Source organism: Vigna unguiculata, chromosome 4 (genome assembly GCF_004118075.2).
Source record: "Vigna unguiculata cultivar IT97K-499-35 chromosome 4, ASM411807v1, whole genome shotgun sequence".
Classification (NCBI taxonomy): Eukaryota; Viridiplantae; Streptophyta; class Magnoliopsida; order Fabales; family Fabaceae; genus Vigna; species Vigna unguiculata.
In genome coordinates, this window is record NC_040282.1 from 23,709,383 (window position 1) to 23,726,608 (window position 17,226).

The window sequence follows — 17,226 nt, forward strand, 5'->3', positions numbered from 1 at the left end:
CACGCTTGAAGCTCCATTAGATTCTCCTATGTTCTTGAGTGATTCAAGAAAACCTTGGTTGTATAAAATGATTTTCCTATCCTTTGTGTGTTACCTCACTTGGAAAGAGTGATTCTTTCCTTCCACCTTTGTTATTCACCTAATATTCTTTCTACTTCACCCAAATTCAGAAAACCCAATTCTACCCAGATTTATCTCGTGATCATAACTCTCGTTTAACTCACCCAAAATTAGTGATTCTTAAGCCTAAATTAAAGTTCAAAATGTGATGTTTCTAAACTATTGCCTAAAATGGAATTTCAACCACTTTCCAATTCACCTTTTCATTAATTTTCCAAGTTTCCTACAACCCCAAAATCCTAAGTCAGTCGTTGAGCAAATGAGATTCACATTAGTTTGTGATAATATCACCTAAAATAAACAATAATTAAACATATCACACTTATTCTCATATCACACACACACACACACACACATAATTATTAAAGTTCAGTTGCATAAACCCCACCTCTTCTTGTCGATCTCCATTGTTATTATCAACCCACTTGCAACCAAATGTGGGAAAAGTTTTTGTAATCCAACTCCCATATATGTTCAACTACCCCAAAATACGACACATTTGCATAAATAGGAGTTCTATATTTAACACTTGAGATATGCATAGATTCAGCCACCAATGGGCGCCATTATTGTGCATAGTACTTTTTGTTCTTTGGTATAAAATGTGTAGTCATTAGTCATATAAGTAGTTTAAGAGAAGACTTGAAAAGTAAGACTATTTGCTAACCATCTAAATTTGTCACAAATTAAAGAGAGGTTCACATTTAACTCTGCAAAAATGTGGCTTTTTAGCCATTGTATAAAAGTTGCATTGTGTTCTCTACTTATCCAATTGTCAGGCCTAGTTGTAATTAACCTTTTATCATGTCTTTGTATCTCTCCAAATATGGTTCAACTTCATCGTTATTATGTAGAATATACAATTGATCTCTTTCCTAATCTTTCCTCGATATGGTTACCTATGGTATTTCCAGTAATCTTTTCTCATTTGGTTCTCGCTAAGTGTTGAAGTCCTATTGATTCAACATTAGAGAGGTAATCAGTACAAAATTCAATAGCTTCTTCAAGTATATATCGTTCCACTATACATCCTTCTGGTCGACTTCGATTTTTCACATAGCCCTTTAATATCTTCATATAATGCTCCATTAGGTACGTCCATCTTATATAAGCTGGTCCACAATATTATGTTTCTTTAGCTAAGTTAATGGTAAAATGAACCATTATGTCAACCAAAGAAGGTGGGAAACACATTTCAAGCTCACACAAAGTTACAATAATTTCTCTTTCTAGTGTTTGCAATTTTCCAATGTCAATCACTTTGCTACAAAAGGCTTTAAAGAAATAACATAGTTTAATTATGGTCCATCTTACCATTTTAGGCAAAATGAAACGTATGCCTATTGATAACAAATGCTCCATGAGAACTTGACAATCATAAGACTTTAACCCTTTTAGTTTTAAATATTTCACAGATACTAGGTTCTTGGTGTTTGATGAATACCCCTTTGGAACTTTAACACCTTGTAGAAACTTACAGAACACAATTTTCTTCTTTCTAGATAGAGTATGAGTTGATAAAGGTAGATATTGACGTTCACCTTTCTTTGTTGTTGCTAGTAACATCCTAGGCCAATATTACTTAATTAAATAATTTATAATTTAAAATAAAGTTATTTAATGATAAAGTTCCACTAGTGTAGTTTGGACTTTTGACAACGCACTATATACCTTAGTTCCCGTACAAACGAGGCATAAAAAAACATGGTGGCATTTTTGTAATTTTTGTAAACTTTTATGTCTCGGTTCTAAATACAACCGAGGCAGAAAATATTTTATGCTTCGGTTAAAATTCACTCGAGGTATATATGTTCCCAAAATTTTCATTTTTCCCCTTTTTAAAATTTATAAAATGATCACATTGTTTTAGGCCTCGGGTCTAATTCTACCTAAGGCATATAGATTTTTATGCCTCGATCTCCACTTAACCGAGGCAGATAGCCTTTTTAGGTTAAATACAAATCGTGTCACTGTTGCAACGTCTTCTCCGTGGAGCGGCAGCATCTTCTTCGTGGAGTAAAACAGCTTCTTCGTCTTGGAGTGGACCAGCAGGTTTCGCATGGAGTGGACCAGCAGGAATTGCAGAACGCCAAGCACAGGTTCCTTTCTTCCACTGTTGATCCGTCGTGTAGTTGCAGAACACCAAACACATCCACTGCTGGTCCGTCGTCGCACATGCCGTTGCGATGTCGCCTCTATCGTTGTTCAATCCCACCAGTATATACTTCTCCTTTTTCTATTCATGAAACTTTTTAATCTATGCACCTTTATGCCGCCTCCATTGTCCACTCGTGTGCATAATTCTTGAACGTTGTCGGACAAGTATAAAGCCTACAGAGGTGGGTTCAGATTGAATGCAGTGTGTATATCCAATGTTGGTTTCCAAAATTAACATCCAACGTCTTCATACACTAAACCTTTATGCCCCTTTTGTTCTTAGTCAGTTCTTAATTTCCAATCCATTGTTGTTTGTTGTGAAACAGATGTGCTTTTTGTGATTGTCAATCCAACTCCCAATTTGAAGATGCTCGGGTTACTACAGGTGGTTTTAGTTGGTCAAGGATTTTTTTTCCTTAAGTTATGAGAATCTATTGATTGATTTATAATCATTATAACCCTCTGTTTCTAAATTCCATTTGTTGGTTAGTTTACTCAAGTATGCTTTTTGAAATTATTCCACTGCTTGAAGTGTTTTGTTGTTGGTTTGATGCTCAAAATATCATTCTTTGATTTGGCTCACAATGCTTTGAACTCACTAGGCTTCTTGAAAGGAAACTTTTGGGTAGGAAGTGTGCTTTCTGCAACCATCATTGTCGAGGCAGTAAGATCAAGATTGTATATCAGTGAAGTTATATTTTTCCTCTTGCAGAAAGACATTGAGAAGCTATTACAATCTTGAGTGCTAAAGATTTGATTATATATAACATATAATGTTGCACAAGTTAGTTTTTCTATCATTTACTTTTCAACACTACTTTCTTCTTGATGAGTATTGTCTTGTGGGAGCTTAACCTATACAAATTGTCTTGTAAATTCTAAATCTTGCATATGCTAGAACACATCCATTTGTTAAACTGTTCACTGTTGTTAATCTCTTTAAGTTTGTCCTTTGTTCTTTTTGTTCAGGAAATAGGTAATTTTCCAGTGCTTTCAAAAGACAAGTATCAACTATGAGACTATATAGGTATATCATCAATGAATATGTATTCTGGAAAACTTTTAATATATCTATCTGGTGTATTTTGATTATTCAATAAGTATGAATTGGATATCAAAACCATTACATAATATATCTGGATGCATATTTATGTTATTATTCTGCATGATCCATACTACATTGCCTATATATTACATAGCTTCTGATTATGCAATGATCTTAGTCTTGGACTTTGCTCCATAATATTTATAGAAGGAAGCAATAGGAAGATATAATGTATTGTTCTTTTCTCATGAATTAATATGAATTAGATCTTTGAGAAATTAAATGAGTAAAACTTCTGTAAAAGAAATAAAACACGTCAGAGAAGTTCAATTTAATTTTTTTCCTTTTTTTATTTTTACATAGAAGTTTATTTAAACATTTGAGTTATTTGGAAAAGGCATACACTATTTGGGACAGGACAAGTATTTTTACTTTCAGAATTTATGCGTTATTAGATTGTAGAGTCATTGGTTGTCATAGAAATATAAGACCATCACATAATTATCTTATATTTTTTCTTTAGTGTTTTAGCGTAACTTTTTTAACCAATTTGATTTTTGAGACAGGTTATATTAGGTGCTATAACATCTAATGTCAACAATTATTTAATAACTTTTTGTGATGGTGTAAGAAATTCTTCAGAATCATTCGTTATGTGTTTTTTTTTTAATAGCATCATCAATATTGTGCCTCGGTTGTGCCATAACCGAGGTATAAGCCACACTTTTCTGTTTTTTTTTTAATGTCTATTAGGCCTCGATTATATATGAACTGAGGCAATAATGAATGGATATGTCTCGGTTGAGAACCGAGGCAGAAAAGTGATCCTTTTTACCTCGGCAAGATATGCCTCGGGTCTTAAATCGAGGTCAAATAGCCAAAATAACCGCTGTAGAAACCCTTCGCTGCACTGGTGTTCCCAAAAATGGGAGAAATTCAAAACTTTATTAAATGCACTTAAATCCAAAATCCAAAGTTCAACTTAACTATTACAAGTTTCGAAGTCTATAACCAGAATTAAAACAAATACATGATAAAATAAATATTTTTCTTTAAATCTATCCCATAGCTAGCCCTCCCTTTGGCCCTATGCATAAACTACATCACTTGCAATATCATCTACTCCCGTGTGACAAGTCACACGATCATCACCAAACATAAACAAAAAGGGTGAGCTCAATGAAATTAAACCTGCATAGTAAATCGTATGATATACTCTCACCCACAACCTCCTGCTCGTAGTCCAACATGTGTGGAACCATCCCGTTACAAACCTCCCGTTTGTAACAATCAAGTAGAGTCATCCAACACGAACCTCCTGCTCGTATTCTCACACAATATTCCATCATCATAGACCTCCTGCCCACGATTATCACGTGTTCAAAGTGCATTACGAACCTCCCGCTCGTAATCCATGCAAACATATCTTAGACCAAAACAATCACCACACAACACACAAACTCCCCCACAAACGCAACCTACCACTACATTGTCGCTTGGCGCTGCTTAGGCGCCTCCAGACAAAACTTTAGTGCAGACCGCCTGGTAGTCCAACCAATGCGGCTAGGCACTAAGCCACTGCACTCGCTCTCGCTTGGCGGTTCCAGCGTGCCGCTAGGCACCACACATTATAGAGCTTCCCTACGCCTAACCATCGCTTGGCGATCTCCCCCATGCCGTCAGGCACTATACCAGTAACACAAGTTTACTAGTTTTTGGTTCCCTAAATAATGACCAAGGCAATAAATCACACAGTGCATGCATCCAGAATATGAAATACACGTTCATATATCTCAATATGACTCAGTTGTACTATCATACATCATATGCTTCAATATTCATTTCACCCATATACATTCCCCAATTTAGATCATGTTAATTACTTAAATTTGACAAAGACTCAAACATTCTCGTAGAAAACTCAAAATCAGAACCCAACATTGCATTCGAAATCAAGCCAAGTCATACACTTACATCAAACAACCCCTACAATAATTACTTTATTTCTATACTCCTTACCTAGTCAAATTTACCCCATTACATGGTCATACATTCATGCCTTAGGCTCACAACAATACAATCGATAAATTTTATAACAATATACCATGCCTAAACAAGAGTAATATCATTAGAACCCAACTCGTAACCATCATAGTGAATACGCAACATAAAGCATTGTTGTCACAACGCATCGCCTGGCGGTTCTTACTTCCCGCCAGGCAGTGCATCAGGATTCATGGCAAAATCTAGATTTCTGCACCTGTGAGAAATCCCCAAAGCCTTTACCTGCATAACCCACTTATCCCCTTGCACGCAAATCACCTCAATTTATTTCCATCATTCTTACAAGTTTAATTAGACCAAGTGAACACACTAGCACAACAATTATAACATAGCCATCATGTTTTCAATTCATCCCTTATCCCATATAATTCCCATAACCCTCTAATCATCGCGAAGCTCATGCATTATCAAAACATCAACGTATTCAATCAATTTATAAGCATAAACTGTAACACCCCAATTTTGGGATGTCACGGATAGTTAGAAAATTAACACATTTGACGAAAAAGGATTATTATTGAAAATGTACTAATAAAAACACTTTTAATTTGATTTAAATACATAGTTCGAAACGTCAATTTGTCTAGAAAAATATAAATAACAATTTTGAACAAAAGAAAATTACATAATCTTTAGTATTTGATTTAAAACAACTAAATAATATTACAAAACTCCAGAGTCCACCATAGCCTTTCGTCAATCTACTCCATTTCAAAATTATCTGCAATATCATTTGCTCCCGTATAACACACATGTTATACGATCATCGCACATACAGCAAACACACAAACAATCAAAAAAAGGGTAAGCTAACCATAAACAATGATATATAAAATAATTTTGTAAATAAAACATGACAAATAATACTCACATCTCATTCAAGTAACACTTAAGCATTAAGATCACAATCAAACTTTATTTTGAACACACAACCCCTAACATCCAAACAACCATATCAAACCAACAGACTATCGCATTCGTCTAAAATCCTTAAACATAATAACCATAATCAAGCTTTGGTTTTCCGTGAACTTTTACCCCACACTAACATCTAGTTTCCTAGAAATAGATGGTTCGATGTGTCCCACTATCAGAAAAAAAAAAACAAAACTTGAAAGCCAGAACAACAACTAAAATACGGTAACCATGATGCACCCACGCGGCCCCCACGAGGCTTAAGATTAATTACATTACTTTTCCACCCAAAGAACTTAGGTATCAATCACCGAGAATTTAACCGAACCACTACACCTAACACCCTCAAACGTACCAATTTCATTAAAACCAAAGATGGCATACAATAAGATAGATAAACTACTAGGTAATACCTACGGCCCCACCACCAACTAAAGTTTGGCTAACACCCCAAACTATGGAAAACATTTACTATCATAGAATGCACCAGAAATAAAAAGAAGCAAACTAGGTTTATATGTGGTAATAAAGAAACAAGAAATTGATACTAGCTATTCCTAGGCTTGCTGTAGCGTAAAAAATTGTGGAACAATTCTCATCCCATCCAAACAAGACAAAGCACTAGACATTAAATGATAATATACTATTCATTACACGGTCCGCACCTCACATGTGGTGTGGCCCACCTATTCAAAATTAAATCCCACACATTTACGTGAAATAATCTAAGCTAGGAAAGAGAAACAAGTCATGCCACCACCACAATCTTGTTAAAGTAAAAACCTACTACAACACATAAAAAGGAAGAAAGAAATCGGAGTAAAACAAGTTCATATGTGATAAAAAGAATAACCAAACTACACCAAGTAGTCCCCCCCATGAATAAGAAGGAACGTATGCAACCTATGGGTTCTTTTCAAACCCACATCAGGATAAAAGAAAAGAACCCAAAAAACAACATGTTGTACCCAAAATATAATGAAGGGAAATGGCATGTGGTGAATGATATGACCCCAACAAGCCCAAATGCACCTTCAAGCCCAATTTCAAGTGCAAGCCCACTTAAAGGCCCAATTACAAGATCAATGATTAAAAAGATTCAAAAGGGCCTCCCATTAGATGATCAAAAATTCAATGGGCTTTTCACATTACTTACATGGGCCAAAGATGTCACAAAGGCTTGAAGACGTGCATGTAAATTTAGTAGTATAGATTTAAATTGGGCCATTGTTTGGGATTTACTTTCAATAATGCATAAGACAATAAAAACATGTTGATTATGAGATACACATTGGGCTCGACCCAATTTTGGCTATGCTTGGCCGAGAGCATCACATGGTGCAAGGAAGGAGAGCTCATGGTTTCATCACACCGTCATCCAAGGGCTAGGAGACTTGACTTTCTTTTCAAGCTAGGATCTCACGACCAAGATCAAACCTTCTTCCCCAAGCTAGCATCAAAGGCCAAGATGCTTTCTCCTTCTCATCCAAGGGCCAAGATTCCTCATGTGTAATGGCTTGAGTATAAAAGCCATAATTTTTCAGCATTGTATTCACTCTTGAAAATTTATGCAATAGATGCTAATTGAGTTGAGATCATTCCTCCTTCTATTGCCTTTGAGAGTCACTCTTTCTAGAGATTTCCTCTCTCTAGCTCTAGCCACCTTCCTTAGGCTAGCATAAGTTAGGAAATCCTATCACCTCCTTCACCTACCATAGCTTGTAAGTGCCTTCAAAACTTTCTCCACTCATTCTTCCAAGTTCTGTTGCATCGTGGAGTTCTTCACGCACCTTTTAAGCTCCATCATAATTGTATCAAGCCCAAATGCACCTTCAAGCCCCATTTCAAGTGCAACCCACTTAAATGTCCAATTACAAGATCAATGATTAAGAAGATTCAAAAGGGCCTCCCATTATATGATCATAAATTCAATGGGCTTTTCACATTATTTACATGGGCCAAAGATATCACAAAGACTTGATGAAGTGCATGTAAATCTAGTAGTGTAGATTTAAATTGGGCCATTGTTTGGGTTTTGCTTTTAATAATGCATAAGACAATAAAAACATGTTGATTGTGAGATACACATTGGGCTCGGCCCAATTTTTGCTATGCTTCGCCGAGAGCATCACATGGCGCAAGGAAGAAGAGCTCATGGTTTCATCACACCTTCATCCAAGGGCTAGGAACTTGGCTTTCTTTTCAAGCTAGGATCTCACGGCCAAGATCAAACCTTCTTCCCCAAGCTAGCATCAAAGGCAAGATGCTTTCTCCTTCTCATCCAAGGGCCAAGATTCCTCATGTGTAATGGCTTGACAACAAGAACAGGGTCAAGCTTCAAACAAAATAGAAAACAAAGTTAACTCCCCTTACCTTGTGTAAAAGTCCCTCCAAAATTTACGTCTCTCTCGCAACCTCATCTTCACGGTTCCTTGCCTTGCCACTTTCTTTCCTTCTTTCTAACCCCCAAACCCTAAATAACTTAGGATATATATATCACACTTTCCACTACTAAACCTAACATTTAAAACTAGATTTATCTCCTATTATTCCTAGCCTTTTCTGTTTATATTTGAAAAAATAAAATATATGATTTTGCCATTTATTTTGTGTGGCAGCAACAACAACAAAAGTTTATACATTGCATGCTGTAGCAATCGCAAAAGCCATCATAAAAGAGAAAAAAGGAGAGAGAAATATAAAGGTGTTCTCATGGGACCCACCAAAAGAGAAGAGAGAAAATCACAATTTAACCATTTTAATGCTACCTGGAATCGAATCCTTGCACTTTTGACAACAACACGTACACCGACCACCAAGCTAATTGCTTTCTCATAACATAACGCACATTATAAGTTGATAAACACATGTACTCAATATTAAATATAATATTAATAATTAAAATAAATACAACAATAACTTAAATCACTCAAATAATAATTATTTCATATTTCATAATTTAAGAAACTAATTAAAGTAAATAAATAAAAAATCTTCATCAAGCCATTCATTTTTTCCATGGTTTTTCAATATTCTAATTTTCTCGGATCATACATAAACACTACAATGGGAACAGATACCTTAACAGAACACCCACACGTGTCCCATCCTCCAATCAAAATGTAAAATTCAGAAAATACAGCTTGCATTGCCTGGTGGTTTGTGACTACCGCTAGGCGGTTCTTAGTATAAACCTAGAAAATGGTTCATACTGAATACGTCGCTTGACGGGCCTTCATTGATGCTAGACAGTTTCTAGGAAGGAACCTAAAAACTCGAAGAGGACATTGCAAAATGATAGTTAAAGGGACTTCCATACATTCCACACACCACACAACATACAATTCACAAATTAAACAATTAGGCGAAGCTCCCCTTACGTGGAATTCTTATTCCAAAAGCTTTTCTAGAGTTCTTCTTGCACAAGAAATTAGCCTAGCTTCAATACCCTTCATAGCCCCTTCAAAATTTTCCCTTTTGGTGCTTTAAACTTAGTGCTCTCAAGCCACAATCCAATCCCTCTGTTAACTCATTAAAACCACCACTCTAATATTCAATTTTCAGCCTAATAAAACCCATTAAAATGAAAAAAATGAAAATTAATAAAATAAGTAATGGTCTTTTAAGTGCCATTATCATGGTGATTTCTCTACCCCTCTAGCTTCTCTCTAAAATGGCTAGGTTTTCTAAGCATTTCCTAAGTGGCCAAAATAGTCTAAACGTAAAAAGGACTATTTCATGCTTGCCAAAGTTCAAATTTTCATCCACACAATCACAAACCTTGTGCACAAACCAACAAGCTATTACATGTTTCTTGGAATTTCATGCACATATAGCTTTATAGTTTCGTATCACAACCATGCATGCATCCAAAACAATTAAATAATTAAAACATTACACTAATGACATACATAAGACTCAAACCCAAGTCCTCTCACACTACAAGAAAGTTACATATTAGCGAGGGAATAATCCCTAGCGAATCCCTAGCTAATCTTTCGCAAAACGATTAAGCGAGGGATTAGCAAGGAAATCGCGAAGACACTATGTCATAGCTAAAATATAGGTAGCTAAGTAGCTAGAGAACCACTTTGTCGCTAATCCCTAGCTAATCCCTAGCAAATCGGTTGTAGCTAAACCCTAGCTAATCCCTAGCAAATTGTTTGTAGCTAAACCTTAGCTAATCCCTAGCAAATTGGTTGTAGCTAATCCCTAGCAAATCAATTGTAGCTAATTCCTAGCTAATCCCTAGCAAATTGGTTGTAGCTAAACCTTAGCTAATCCCTAACAAATCGATTGTAGCTAATTCCATGTAATCCCTAGCAAATTGGTTGTAGCTAAACCTTAGCTAATCCCTAACAAATTGGTTGTAGCTAAACCCTAGTTAATCCCTAGCAAATTGATTGTAGCTAATCCCTAGCTAATCCATAGAAAATCGGTTGTAGCTAATCCCTAGTTAATCCCTAACAAAGTTGTTATAGCTAATCTGATGAAGGATTGACCCCAACCAAGGATGGAGGCAAATGCTTAAGAAGACTAAGCATGTTTAGAAAGGAAGTTCACTAATCCTTCACCCCTTTCATTTGTGTTTGCTATTTTTGATTCCCTAAGTTGACTTAGTTGAATCAACTTTAGTTGACTTGTTGACCTTTGACTAGGTTTGACTTGTTGACTATAGTTGACTTGACTTAAGCCAACATGCTAATCTATGTTTATTTGCTTTGTAGGTTAATTAGGAGTAAGAAAGCAATGCTAGGTGGTGCATGGTGATTGGGGAGCATAAATGATGTGGAAGAGAGAGTAAAGCAAAGGCATAAAGCATAAAGTAAAAGGCATGAAGCAAGTGTACCTGTGTACCTTTGGTCTCCTTTGTTTATAGCACACTTTGGCCACTTTTTGGAGACATATGAGACACATTCTTTGTCTCCTTTTATCCTAGAACGAAATTAGCCTTGCACACACCATAGTTAGCTCTTTTGTCTCTCATTTTTGTAACCTTATTTGACCTAGTTTCTAGAAGCTAAGGTTAGGTTTTTGTAGAGACATCCTTAGGTATCTTTTATTTGCTTAGAAGCCCCTAAACTCTTCTATATAAGGGGTGCTCCTAAACATGTAAAAGGGTTGAACATTTTGAAGTAAAAACACTCTTGTGTCTCAACCATTTGTGAGAGTTTCCTCCCTAGGGAGTGAATACTTTTAAGCCTTATCTTGCATAGCAAGTGGCGGCACACATCCACTCATCTTCAAGGTTGTCATGGCTTCTAGCCTAGCCTTGTAGTGGCGTGCTTCTCACATTTTTACCATTTCTTTCCTTTCCATTTTATGTTTTCTTCTTCCTTTAATTGTTCTTGGTTTTCTATGGTTTATGTGCTTTTCATTTCTTTTTTGTTTTGAATCAATCCATCATCTTCTTCTCTTGAGCTTTGTGAAAGGAACCTTCACATCTAGATAGCTTGCTATCTTAATGTCCAGTGGGGATTTCACATAGCTTTCTTAAGCAACTCACACCATATTCAATAATCTTAATAAAAAGTAACAAGTTAATCCTTCATCATTTGGTATCTAGAGCCTAGGTTATCTTGAATATGGTGTTTTTCGTGTGCTAACCTTGTCTTGTTGTAGCTATCTTGGTATGGTTCAAATCCACTTCCATGACACACAAAAACAGTGCTTGCAGAAAACGTGACGATTTTAAAACATTAAACTGCACCAGCTCAGCGCTCCAAAAATTACGTTTTTGGTGTCAAAAGAAAGCTTTTTGAGTCTAGTTTCCAGAAAAAAAAGAACCAACGCATTTGGAGTTCTATGGAGAAAGTTGTGATCAAATTAGTGAGCAAAGGTCAGATCTGCCAAGAATACGTGAATCAGCGTTTTCAGGTTTTGTTGTGGCAGTTTGGCTACGTTTTTTGCACCTCTTTAAGCTCCTAAATGTGGTTGGATAACATGTCTTTGGATGCTTAGTCTTTGAGCCTCAAATCCATGAGTTTAAATGCATGATAGCTACATGTTTGTGTCTTTGTGTATGTCATGTTGAGTCTTTAAATGTGTCTAACTTTTGCTTGAGTCATATGTCATATGCTTCTTTGAGTTTTCTTATTCTTGTTTCTAAGTATTTGAGTTATTGCATGAGATCTATGCCTTTTGTTGTAGCATGCTCCTTGAGATTGATTTTGACCTAATTTTTAAGGAACTAAGTGTTTAAGACACCTTAAAATATCCTTCTCATCATCTTAAGTACCTAGTTTTGAAAAGAAAAATTATTTTCATGACCAAAAACAGTTTGGCCAAGAGCTAATGTGTTGCTTGGTGAATCCATTTGGCCATTGTTACTAGGTGTTATGCTACCAAATTTTATACTTGGATTTTGGGTGATATTGGCAAATTAGTTCCATGCTTTATCTTGGTTATGATCTTTCTTGGTGTATGCATAATTTGAGGTATAATCTTGGCTTGTTCAAATGCTTTCCATAGAGTCTTTAAAAGTGTTTTTCATTGCTTTAGTCTTGTTCAAGTTTTGTGTTTAAAACAAAATTTCCTTAGAAGTTAAACTTTCTTGTTTTTGGGTTTTTCTTGCTTGTCACTAGGTGTTCTTTGTTGTGTCTTAATAGTTTTCTTTTCTTGAAACTCTTGGGATGTTGTGGCCAAATCACTTGTCTTGCATTTGAAAGGTTTTGAACAAGTTTTTAAAAGTGTTTGCTTCACTCCTTTGGTGGATTTTGAGTGCTAGCCTTGCCTTGTTACTTTGGGAGAGTGATCTAAACACTTGGGTTACAATTTGGGTTGGATTTGGTCTCGATTTTCATGTTGTCTAACCTCTAATCCATTTATTTTGTCTCGGATTTGAGTGTTTTTGTTGTAGGAATCATGGCAAGTTCATCAAGTGCACCTACACCAAACAAAAACAATACATTGATGAGATTGCTTCGGGATTTGAAGTTGTCTAGGAAGGAGGCCTTTGAACAATTGAGAAAAGACAAGGAGCAAAGTGACCTAAGAATCCAAGAGCACATTCAAAGGCTTGAAGCTAGGGAGAAAGAAAGAGAGCCTAGGAAAAGAGGGCATTCTAGACGCAACCCATCACAAGAGAAGCAAACTCTAAAGATTCCTAAGTTCTATGGTGGAAGTGATCCCAAAATCTTCCTTGATTGGGAAGCTAAAGTTGATCAAATTTTCAATGAAAATCATGTAAAGGATCAAGCACAAGTTGATCTAGTAGTTTTAGGATATTTGGAGTATGCCAATACTTGGTGGCATAAAGTTTGTAAGAATTATGACTAAGGGCCACCCGCGGCTTCTTGGATGGACATTAAAACTCTTATGCGCGCTAGATTTGTTCCTCCCTCCTATAGGAAGGAACTTCTTTTGAAGCTCCAAAGGCTTCACCAAGGTTCTATGAGTGTGAGTGAGTACTTTAAAGAATTAGAGTCTCAAATGCGTAGAGTTGAAATAAAAGAAACTAACAAAGAAAAAATAAAAAGATTTGTGAGTGGTCTTAGGAGAGACATACAAGACCAAGTAGAGTTGTATGAGTACTCCACTCTTGAAAATGTTTTCACACTTGCCCTTGGGATTGAAATTCAATTGAAAAGAAAAAGAAGGGCAAGGAAGAGTTACTCACCCAACCACTACTTTAGTCACTCATGGAAGGGGAAAGGATAAAATGAAACATGATAAGTTCCCTTCTAACTCTCATCAAGAACCACCAAGTAAAAGTAAGTCACCAAGTGATCACATTCACCATTCCACTTCTCCAAGATCAAGTTCTATTAAATGTTTTAAATGTTTGGGTTATAATCACATTACTTTAAATTGCCCAACCAAGAGGACTATGATCTTAAAGAAGAGTAATGATGTTGAAAGTGAACACTCATCTCCCCATTCCCTTTCAAAAGAACCTTCTTCCTCTAGTAAAACTAAATTTTTTGAGAAAGACCCTATGTTATTAAGGCGCATGATAGGTCAAGATCAAAGTGAGCTTGAGCCAACTCAAAGAGAAAACATTTTTCAATCTAGATGCAAAATTAACAAATGGGTTTGCTCTCTAATTATTGATGGAGGAAGTAGTACCAATGTAGCTAGCACAAGGTTGGTGGAAAAGCTTAGCTTAGAGACGATTCCTCATGCTAAGCCCTACAAGCTTGCTTGGATAAGTAAAGAGGGAGAAATAGATGTCAATAAACAAGTCCTAATTAACTTCTCTATAGGAAGCTACAAAGATGAGGTGCTATGTGATGTTGTTCCCATGGAATTCACACATATCTTACTAGGTAGGCCATGGCAATTTGATAAACAAACTTTACATGATGGCCATACCAACCAATACATTTTCTTCAAAAATGGGAAAAAGACAACTTTACTACCTCTATCACCTCAAGAAGTTAATAAGAATAGAAATATAATAAGAAAAGATAAAGAAGAAAAACAAAAGGGGCAAGCTTTCACTAAGGTGTTACTTGCCTACAAAAAAATTCTTCCAAAGCAACATGTACATCACCCTTCCTTCTCTTCCCAAGCCAAAAAGGAAGGCCCAAAGCACAAGCAAGAGAGGAAGAATAGTCTAGAAAATAAAGATGGCCTAACCAAAGCTAGGGGTAATACCCTTAGAAATGATGGAACAAGAGCTCATAAAAGGGAGACGCAAATCCTCCCCCAAATCAAGTCAAGCTCCATCTACAAAGGCTTAAAGAATTTGTGGTCAAATTCTCTCCAAGGAGGGGAGGATGATGAAGGATTGACCCCAACCAAGGATGGAGGCAAATGCTTAAGAAGACTAAGCATGTTTAGAAAGGAAGTTCACTAATCCTTCATCCCTTTCATTTGTGTTTGCTATTTTTGATTCCCTAAGTTGACTTAGTTGAATCAACTTTAGTTGATTTGTTGACCTTTGACTAGGTTTGACTTGTTGACTATAGTTGACTTGACTTAAGCCAACATGCTAATCTATGTTTATTTGCTTTGTAGGTTAATTAGGAGTAAGAAAGCAATGCTAGGTGGTACATGGTGATTGGGGAGCATAAATGATGTGGAAGAGAGAGTAAAGCAAAGGCATAAAGCATAAAGTAAAAGGCATGAAGCAAGTGTACCTATGTACCTTTGGTCTCCTTTGTTTATAGCACACTTTGGCCACTTTTTGGAGACATATGAGACACATTCTTTGTCTCCTTTTATCCTAGAACGAAATTAGCCTTGCACACACCATAGCTAGCTCTTTTGTCTCTCATTTTTGTAACCTTATTTGACCTAGTTTCTAGAAGCTAGGGTTAGGTTTTTGTAGAGACATCCTTAGGTATCTTTTATTTGCTTAGAGGCCCCTAAACTCTTCTATATAAGGGGTGCTCCTAGACATGTAAAAGGGTTGAACATTTTGAAGTAAAAACACTCTTGTGTCTCAACCATTTGTGAGAGTTTCCTCCCTAGGGAGTGAATACTTTTAAGCCTTATCTTGCATAGCAAGTGGCGGCACACATCCACTCATCTTCAAGGTTGTCATGGCTTCTAGCCTAGCCTTGTAGTGGCGTGCTTCTCACATTTTTACCATTTCTTTCCTTTCCATTTTATGTTTTCTTCTTCCTTTAATTGTTCTTGGTTTTCTATGGTTTATGTGCTTTCCATTTCCTTTTTATTTTGAATCAATCCATCATCTTCTTCTCTTGAGCTTTGTGAAAGGAACCTTCACATCTAGATAGCTTGCTATCTTAATGTCCAGTGGGGATTTCACATAGCTTTCTTAAGCAACTCACACCATATTCAATAATCTTAATAAAAAGTAACAAGTTAATCCTTCATCATAATCCCTAGCTAATCCCTAGCAAATTGATTGTAGTTATTCCTTAGCTAATCCCTAGCAAATAGGTTGTAGCTAATCTCCCGCTAATCCCTAGCAAATAGGTTGTAGCTAATCTCCCGCTAATCCCTAACAAACTAGTTGTAGCTATTCCCTAGCTAATCCCTAGCAAACTTATCCCTAGCTAATGCCTACCTAAGCCCTCCCTAATTGAACAATTTAATCCCTAGAAAAATAGTAGCGAATTGCATCAATTCAAAATATTCCATGCTTTTACTTGTACCTTATGAAATGCATTTTGACATAAATATAACATTAAGTATGAATCTTGCCAAACATTTTATATGAAACATGTCAAATGTTACTACATTCAAAATAATAAATGTGATGAACATAATGAAAGTAGTCTTCACAATTGTCAACATACATCATTAAAATACGTGTTTAGAAACAAAAAAAAAACATCATCATCTTTATATTTTCTTCTCGCCATGTTTCATGACAGACGGTGGTGAAGATATCTTTAATGCAGGAAATATTTGTGTCTTGAAAAACTCCATCTGTGTTTGCATTTGTGTATGCATTTGTTGTTGTAAAAGCTTTTGCATTTCTACTTGTGCTTGTATTTGTGCTTGAAATTGTGCTTGAAATTGTGCATGCATATCTTCTTGTGTTTTCAACTGAGCTTGCACCTGTTGTGCATGTGCCTCTATTTGTGCTTGTAACTCTATCTGTAGTTTCTTTTGAGATTCAGTTTGTAAATGTAACTGTGTCTGCATTTCTTGTTGCATTTGAGACATTTGTGTAGCTATTGTCGTGATTTCTTCTGTTTGAGGTGCATGATTTGGATTTGTGGAAGGACCTACAACTGATGAAGATGAACCATTCACACTGATGATGGAAAGTTCCAAGCTACGACCAATACCGTGAATTCTACCTTTCTTATTTTCACCTCCCATTTTCATCCATACTTTAGAATCAACTTTAGGATGCTTTGGTACATCTTCTCCATATTTTTCTACCATAGCACTTTCATATGATTCCTATATATAGTAAATCAATCATTTTGTAATATAAGATTAAATAAGTAAATAAATTATCTTACATGTATACTTACAATGAAATTTTTTGCTTTATTGGA

General features: G+C 36.0%; 1 protein-coding gene across 9 annotated transcripts; it reads left to right on the forward strand.

Moving 5' to 3' along the window:
• The first annotated feature begins 1,988 nt into the window (after window positions 1–1,988).
• On the forward strand, window positions 1,989–17,226 carry LOC114180344. Of its 9 annotated transcripts, none has more exons than XR_003603676.1 (5): window positions 1,993–2,337; window positions 2,604–2,662; window positions 2,880–3,061; window positions 3,247–3,304; window positions 16,894–17,226. XR_003603676.1 is itself a non-coding variant. In XM_028066641.1 (5 exons), the coding sequence occupies exons 1-4, from the start codon at window positions 2,180–2,182 to the stop codon at window positions 3,292–3,294; spliced, it is 327 nt and encodes a 108-aa protein (XP_027922442.1). In that variant the 5' UTR covers window positions 1,999–2,179; the 3' UTR covers window positions 3,295–3,304; window positions 16,921–17,154. The 9 variants fall into 9 exon arrangements, 3 of the variants coding, with proteins under 3 accessions (XP_027922442.1, XP_027922441.1, XP_027922440.1); XM_028066641.1 differs by having other exon boundaries at window positions 1,999–2,337; window positions 2,880–2,941; window positions 16,921–17,154; XR_003603679.1 differs by lacking the exon at window positions 16,894–17,226 and having other exon boundaries at window positions 1,989–2,459; window positions 3,247–3,436.

Excerpts from the sequence above, each read along its gene's own strand:
- LOC114180344 (XM_028066639.1), top strand. The coding sequence starts at position 2,180 with ATGGAGTGGACCAGCAGGAATTGCAGAACGCCAAGCACAGGTTCCTTT. Across the intron at positions 2,338-2,603 it reads ATCGTTGTTCAATCCCACCA|ATGTGCTTTTTGTGATTGTC; the intron begins GTATATACTTCT and ends GTTGTGAAACAG. Across the intron at positions 2,663-2,879 it reads AGATGCTCGGGTTACTACAG|GCTTCTTGAAAGGAAACTTT; the intron begins GTGGTTTTAGTT and ends TGAACTCACTAG.